The 8512-nt window shown below is 43.3% G+C and overlaps 1 protein-coding gene across 6 annotated transcripts in view; it reads right to left on the bottom strand.

Moving 5' to 3' along the window:
• Nucleotides 1-1851: 1851 nt before the first annotated feature.
• IL20RB (interleukin 20 receptor subunit beta) overlaps nt 1852-8512 on the bottom strand; it is a 44474-nt gene continuing 37813 nt past the window's right edge. For 4 of the 6 annotated variants that reach the window (XM_032333965.1, XM_032333992.1, XM_032333959.1 and 1 more), the window contains one exon: nt 1852-4022. In XM_032333965.1, coding sequence (XP_032189856.1) covers nt 3915-4022 — 108 coding nt within the window. In that variant the 3' untranslated portion in view covers nt 1852-3914. Of the gene's footprint in view, nt 4023-5121; nt 5709-6849; nt 7034-8512 lie in introns of those variants that run through there. The other 2 variants (XM_032333976.1, XM_032333983.1) reach the window with 2 other exon arrangements.

Genomic DNA, 8512 nt, shown 5'->3' with positions numbered 1-8512 from the left:
TTTTGTAATTGAGTTCTCATTCTAGGAAAACTTGTGGGAGTTTTCCTTTCTCCATCAAGGAAACTTGGCTCAGAGGAAACAGGACTTTTTCCAGTACTCAACACAAGGTGGCGCCAGACACCCGTGGACTTAATGAGGTCCCCTTCCAAGTAGGCTCCAGAAGCTTTGCGAAGGTTCCCTGAAGGGATGGATCAAGTCAGGCCAGATTCAAAGGACACTGAGACCTCTGCATCCACAGAGAATTAGCCTATGGATAAAATAGGGCACACGGAAAATAAGAAAATATATATTATATTTAAGATATATACATTATACACACAGTACATATGTAAAAGATGAGGAAGAATAGCACAGAGGCTAGACAGACAAACTGAACCTACAAAGCCTCTGTAAAAGAAAAATAAAGGCACGTCCCTGGGACTCCCTGGCACGATAGGAGACAGGCAAGTGCGGAAGGACTGGAGTGGAGAGCAGCCAGTAAAGGGACTACTGCAGGTATCCAGTGGGGAGAAGGCTGCAGCCTGGGCCAGGGATTGGTGGCAGTAGAGAACCAACCCTTCTGACTGAGGTATTTACACTTACCAGTATTCTTCATTGACATGGTGAGTCAATAAACCCAACATGACTGCATAACAAGACTCAATTGAAATGCATTCTATTCATCTTTTCTGAGAAGTCACTGTACTAGTGTTGCTCTTTTTATGTGTTATTATGGACTTGTGACATTTCAAATGTACTGACATCAGCCAATATTCTCTCTCTCTCTTTTTTTTAAAGATTTTATTTATTTATTTATTTGACAGACAGAGATCACAAATAGGCAGAGAAGTAGGCAGAGAGAGACAGGGGGAAGCAGGCTCCCTGCTGAGCAGAGACACCCCCCTCCCCGCCACGTGGGGCTCGATCCTAAGACCATGACAGCCGAAGGCAGAGGCTTTAACCCACTGAGCCACCCAGGCGCCCCAATATTCTCATTTTGATGTTCACACTCTCCCAACTTTGACCGGTGGGGACCTTTTAGCTTTCAAAAGCTTTGCTTCTGGCCCAGCATGTTAGGTGTTCTGAGATCGCCTCATATTCTTCTGCCCCAGACTAGACATGGAATCAGACATTGTTTAAGAAACCCTGGTTCCTTTGGGGAAAGAAATAGCATTAGAAACCATAATGTAGCCATCAGGATGCATTATGTGCATTATGGGGTAACATTGCTACTCGGCCATTTTTGGGGGGGGCAGGGAGCCAGAAAAGAAATATATTTTTAATTACATGTTTTACAAAGGCATGACTTCATTTTGATATGCTCTGTTCAGTTCTAACAATACACTGCTCCCACTCAAATTTGTGAGTTAATTAGCCTTCTTTAACCAATCCTGAAATCTATGCTCCTATCAAACATAATTATTTACTTGTTCTGAAAACTTAAGAGAATAGCTCCAAAAACAAACAAAAATACATTATCGATACAAACCGGACAAATACTAAATGAAGTTTTTGTTTTAGGCTGCAGACTCCTAAAGATTTGGTGCCAAATTATTTTGTTCTAGAGCCACTCCTAATGTCCCCACCCCATGTGGCTGTGTAAGGATGGAACTGAGGGGAGAGCTGTGGTCTGGGGGTTTTCATTCACTTTCATTTAGAGGAGGCTGCAACCTGCCCCCCACTCCCCATTTTCTGCTCTACCTTTGCCTTTTTCATAGGATTTATACACTCCCAATATACCAGATAATTCACCTTAAAAAAGTAATTACTATCATTATTTGGTTTTGTATTATTTTGTTATTATTCTTTCTGCTTTCCCCAGTGGAAATGTAAACCTCATGGAGCAGAAGGTTTTGTTCAACTGGACTCTGGCAGCTTTCCCTGAGGACAGGGCTGAGAGGTGGGCTTGGTTCTGGGGGCAGGGGCTCTCTATGGGCACTGAGTGCAAAGATGCGTGTTCTTCCTGTTCTGTTGTAGTTATTGACTGTGCCCCTTTTCACTCCTTAAAGTGTCATAATTTAAAGAGCCAGGTGATGGGGGCAAAAAGAGAGGAGGCCTGTGGAGTCAGGATATAAGCACTCCAGGAGGGAATAACCAGCTACAGAGGAGGGAGCCCCCTCTATGAGGAACTAGCTCAATGTCTTTGCATGGTTGGACCCCAGTAAATGCTTGTTTGGGAACTGGGATGACAACAGAATAATTGAGATAATTTTTTATATACATATATATGCTAGGAGAAATGGATGAGCACTGGGACAAATTGTGAGAGGGATTCAGGCAGGGGGAAATCAAGGGTGATTTCTGGGTTCTAGTCCTGGATAGGTGACAGAGGGACAACAGCCCCAGGGGGGAGGAGCAAGAAGTGGGACAAGGGAAAGTGATGGCCGGTACAGTAGTATAGCCTTTATTTTTGCACATTGAAAATATGTCCAGTTTAGGCTAAATGTAAAATTAACACATACTTTTCATGAAGAAATCCAACAACACGGAAGCATACAAATTGTACAAAGGCAAGATCTTCGACAGTATCATCCTCCTGGAGAGCGCACCCTCTGGCTCCTTGAGACCCCACTAGGGTAGAGAGCGGGGGTTGTAGGCCTCTCTTTTGTAGGAGAAACACCTGGTTGAAGTAGTTACATTGTCCCCACCTCTGGGCTGGCTGGAAGGGGTCCTGGAAGTTGGTGTGGAGACAAACCAACTCAGAGGCTCCAAAGCTGGGGGTTAAGAAGGAACGCACAGGCCTTGCCCATTAATCCCTTCACTTCTCAAGAGACTTACCTCTCCATTCCTTCCCTAGCCCTGACTCTTCCTCACCTGGTTGGGAGAGGGGCAGGAAGAGGCTTCCAAAAGTGGGTCCCGGATGAGCATGCTAGAAGGCACTGAGGACACCCTGAGTGAGCTGTCTTAGGGAGGAGAAGTACCCCCAAGGGACTTCCTGTGGAGCACCCTGACCAGGTGAGGCTTTGGCCAGCTGCACCAGTCAGGATTCTCCTTTCCGGCCACATCCCCTACCTGGGGTCACCTCCACAACTCCTGGCCAATGGTGGCCTTCAGGAGCCTCCCTGGACACAAGGTTGATGATGTAACTAGAACCCCAAAGACCGCTTTTTTGGAAGAAACCAAAAGGATTACCGAAGGTGACCCCTTTTTATTTTTAATTCTATACTTTAACAACTCTACAGGTAAAAGGAACACAGCAAACACCACGTTTATTATCAACATCCTTCGGCATTCTCCTCTCCTCATACACATACCTTCTACCTGCTGCCCTCAGTGTGCGTGTGTTATTTACCCTTTACAATATCTCTTGTATGCACAGCACTGCCCATTTTCCATGGGCCTGTGACCTCTTTCTAGGTCATGTGTTGTAGCGCTGGCTGAGCCATTGACCTCTGCACAGACATGTGGTTTGAAGTGAAGTCAACACTGTTGTACTCATCCTTCCTTTCCCCATCAAGTTTTCCTTTAGGAAAGTGGCTCTCCAAGCCAACTGGTGTAAAGAGTTTTTATCATTCTTGTTGCAATTTATATACTGTTCTGCCGAAAAGTTGAACCAATCCCAATGTACAGCGCTGCCAATTTCCCAAATCTCTGCAAGGGCCAGAGAGATACAGTGGATTGATGGTTTTATGTTTAATTCTCCCTTTCTAGGTGAGAAAACTGAGGACCAGAGAAACCAAGCCACTTTCTCTAGGGTCATTCAGTCAGTGAATGGCAGACAGTTCTAGAGGTCACATCTCCTGACCCCCACTTCTTGCTTTGTCTGCCAAACCAGTCTGCTTCAGACAGTTGCCTCTAGACATGGACACACCAGGCTCCTCTTGCTTTTCTTGTCCTCTGTCCATGGAGGAAAATAGATACATGGTCTCTCCCCTCATGGCTGTTGTGCTGTGCCAACCGGAGTCTGAGTTTCCGCTGGGCCCTCCCCAAGGCTGCTAAAGCCAGGCCCTGAAGGGTTCCTCAGAAGACAGCACAGCTATGGCACAGGGTTCCACTTCTTCCCTTCTGCAGCTGATTAACTTCTGGGGTGAATTGGTTATTTTCTGAAAAAATCATTTTCATTAATATTCATTAGAGGAATGGTAGTACTATATGATGGTAGAGTAGTAGCCACAATGACAGAGAGTGTTGCAAAAATCCCAGCTACCTGATCAACTTCAAGCAGCAAAAAACCACAAAGATGATTCTAACCCCTGTTTCAGGAGGAGTGTCAGTGTGGAGCCCACCATCAATTCACGGCTGCTGGTCCAGTCAGATCCTTAGGATACCAGCTACCTAAATCTGCAGTGATTATATCTGATTATTTTTTTTAACTCTAGAGAAGCACTTTCCAGTGGAAACCTAATTTGAGCTATATATGTAAATTAAAATTCTCTAGTAGCACATTTTAAAAAGTAAAAAGAAACAGGTAAAATTAATTTTAATAATGCATTTTATTATTAAAATATTATTTTAACTTATGATCCATATAAAAATAATAAGGAGTTTTTCAAAATCCATTGTGTATTTTATATTTACAGTGCATCTCAATTTGGACTAGCTACATTTCAAGTGCTTAATGGTCACATGTGGAGAGTGGCTACCATACTGGACAGTGTAGATCTAGAACAGGAAAATAAAACATAAGCTCAGAAGTTCAGAAGGTGTGCAACTGCTGTCCCATAGGTTAGAATAAACTTTCAAGCAAGGTTCTGTTGATATTATTTGAAATATTTTCAACATTTAAAAATTAGGAGATTTCTCATAAACGTTTTGATTTCTGGTTTCTCACTTAAAACTTGGGTGCCTGGGTGGCTTGGTCAATTGGGTATCTGACTCTTGACTTCCACTCGGGCCATGATCTCGGGGTCATGAGATCGAGCCCCACATCAGGCTCTGTGCTCAGTGGGGAGTCTGCTTGCAATTCTCTCTACCTCTACCCCTCCCCAACACACACACACACTCTCTCTCTTTCTCCTTATAAAATAAATAAGTCTTAAAAAAAAAAAAAAAAAAACCACCTTACAGATCTGGTAGCATTGGCTCGCATTTCCTCTCAGCAACAACATGCTGAAACTGAAAAACAGCTGCCTTTTTAACTGAAACATGTTCACCATGGTCCCCACCATCTCTCCCTATCCAATTATGCTCACTGCAGTGCACTTTTTTTTTTTTTTTTGTACCTCTCTGGGCCCCAGAGGCATCTGAGCTCACAAACTCTACCTTCTATGAAGTATACAAAGCCAAACTTCAAACGACCCACTGAAGAATGACTAACGTGGGGCCATCTTTATGCTTGCTACCTACGTTAAGTGGACTGTGACAGCAAAAAGAGAAAGAATAAAGTGAGTCACAGAAAAGAAAGGAAGACCCCTTAGCACCAAAGCCTCTATCCCCATCAAGAAATTATGGATGAAAGACAAGGAAAAAAAATAATGCTTTAAAATAGAGACTATACACTGAGCATTCTCGATATGATTTTCTTTGCATATATATTTTTGCTTTAGAGTTTTACTTGGTGATATAAATTTGAATGGATAGAAAATCTTAATGGTGTATTTCAGAGTGCAACCATCATCAACCATGAAATTATAGATGTAGACATGAAATATTTAATCCAAACAGATAAATTAAACACTTAAAAACTCAATAAGGGATTTTCAAAGAATTGTCGAGGATTTCCACTTGGTAATTTCCCATGGTTTAATCGGAAAGATGCGTGGGTTTTTGCAAGGAAGGCTGGAAGTTACCTTAGAGGATTATCTCTAACTAAGGCGAATGTTGAAGTGCAGCTAGGCTGTGCTAAAGTTTGAGGCAAAGCAGAGGGTAGTGGGGATGTACAGCTCCAGAATCCGTTTGGGTGTAATGGATACTCATGATCAATTTCTCATACAATACGGTGGGAAATACATATACTCAGAGAGATTGTCCACTTAATAAATTGAGGGAGAACCAATAAAAATGAAAAACCTTATGGAAAGAGATGACAATGTAGGGAGGCTGGTAAAGATAACAGAAAAGCAAAAGCTAATCAAATCAAGGGTAATGATATCTATCTTCCACAGATTAAAGTGGCCACACTTCTTACAGAATATCCTTGCTTCTGGTCTCCTCTAAAATTGGTTTTCTCCAAAAGCTATGTTTAGACTGTGGCTTGTAATCCATTAGGATCCCTAGGAGCTCTTGCTGTTTGAGGGCTCTTCTTGTGCACTTGAAATTCTCTAAGCAAATGACCCTTCACATGGTTTTCTCCCTAGCTCTTTGCTCTGTCCCTTACTCTGGGTCCTGGAAGGATGCTAGTGCCCCTGATCCTGAGGCAGGGAGGAACCTCTGCTGGGCTGCTGAATATGCACCCGAGAGAGGAGAAATGCAAGAGAGTGTTAGGAATGGAACACCCTGTGAACAGAGGGTAAGCTTGAGTAACTGAGTTGAGAGGAAAACGACAAAAGGTGACTAACTGATGGAGTTAGGCTGAATTTTTTCACCACATGTGGAAAAGAAGGGCTTGTGACCACCTCAGCCATGGATGCCTCCCTCCCATGATCATTTTGGGTTGGTCCAGGACTGCTATAGTGGAGGAGTCCCAATCAGACCAATCCTCCTACAGATAATAATTTTAAAAACTGTCCAAGGATCACCTTGGTGACTCAGTCTTTAAGTGACTAACTTTGGCTCAGGTCATGATTCCAAGGTCCTGGGGTCGAGCCCCACGTTGGCTCCTTTCTCAGTGGGAAGCCTGCTTCTCCCCCTCCTCAGACTTGTGCTCTCTCTCAATATCTCTGTCCCTCTCAAATAAATAAATAAAATATTTTTTAAGAACAAAATTAAATATTGGTGAGTGCTGTGAAGCGTGTAAACCTGGTGATTCACAGACCTGTACCCCTGGGGCTAATAATACATTATATGTTAATAAAAAAATAAAATAAAAACTGATCAGAATATAAAATCAACTTCCTTAAGGCGCTGCCAAGCAACCAAAAGTTGACAGTTGGAAGGCGATAACGTCAGTGGATGAGTTTCACAGTTCCTTGTCCGAGGGCAAGTCTCTCTCTTCATGCCACAACACTGACAAATACTGGTACAAACACAGAAGTCAGAATTTGAGAGGATCAGGGTTAACTGTTAATGGACTAAACATTCCAATTAAATGGCAGAGATTATTGGAATGGATTAATTTTTTAAAAAAATTTTTAAGACCAACATATGCTGCTACAAGAGATATACTTTAAATATGAGGACACAGATACATGTAGAAGAAAAATATGGAAAGAATATATGTCACACAAACAGTAAACAGTGGAGATCAATATTGTTAGCAGGGTAAGGAATAGTGCCAGAGATAAAGAGGGACACTTCGTGATGATAAAAGCACTGAAGAAGACCTGAGAAAATCCATGCAACCGAAACAGAATCGAAACACATGAAGGGAAAATGGACAAACATAGAAACAGACACATCCACACACCTGGCCAGAGATTATGTGTTTTCCCTCCCAATGACTAATAGAGGTCTACCAGAATCACTGAACAGGATCATCAAACACTTTGACCCAACTGATACTTATAAAACACTACTCCAACAAATGGTGAATACACACCCTTTAATGGTCCTGGCAACTTTGAACCCCGGGGGTTCTTGAAGAAGGGGAAAAGGCCCACCCTGCCCCGCTGTGTTCGCCACAGCACGATGCCTTCCCAGTTAGCAGTGAACACTGAATCTTTCAGAGAGGCTGGCAGGGTGCTGATGAAATGCACATTGGTAAGCAATGATGGAAGAGGAAAAACGAAATGAGTCGATGTACGTCAAGCCTTAGAACAATGCCTGGTGAGAGGGGGTGGGGTTATGGACATTGGGGAGGGTATGTGCTTTGGTGAGTGCTGTGAAATGTGTAAACCTGGAGATTCACAGACCTGTACCCCTGGGGATATAAATACATTATATTTTTATAAAAAAGTTTAAAAATTAATTAAAAAAAAAAAAAGAACAATGCCTGGCGCTTAACTCTGCACTAGCATCAGCTAAAGGTAGGACTTCATACAAGTGCCGGAAAGAGAGAGTGGGCGTTAGGATAGCAAGGTGAAGGGGTGTCCTGAGAGAGGGTCACGGGGAGGATTACTCCCCCTGTGCAGGGAGAACACAGCCTGCACTCCTCAGGGCCATGAAGATACCACAAGAGTGACTCCTTCCAGAGTGACCCCAGGCTGATAAGGAACTGGGGGATGTTCTGATTCTAGCTGCCTCTGAGAAGCCAACTGCAAACTCCTCTTCCCAGGAGAGAACTGTGAGAAATCCCTGCCTGACAGGGATGGGATGGGTTTTATTTGTTGTTCCTTTGTTTTCTTTTGTCCTGCTTTAAGTATTGAGGTCTGGGGATGGGTAGAGGGCACAGGAGGTAGGAAAATGGAACAAAAGGAGCTGTTGGAAGCTTGCTTTTGCTTTTCTTCCACCCTGGGGTGGGCATAGGACCTGTCTGCACTGGAGACTCAAACCTGTGGCCCAGTGTCCTTGGTGCATGCTTCACACACATGCACTTTGCCATTGGGAACCAATGAGG

Source organism: Mustela erminea, chromosome 1 (genome assembly GCF_009829155.1).
Source record: "Mustela erminea isolate mMusErm1 chromosome 1, mMusErm1.Pri, whole genome shotgun sequence".
NCBI classification, from domain to species: Eukaryota; Metazoa; Chordata; class Mammalia; order Carnivora; family Mustelidae; genus Mustela; species Mustela erminea.
The sequence above is the reverse complement of the archived record's forward strand: the minus strand, read 5'-3'. Positions and strand labels throughout refer to the sequence as shown.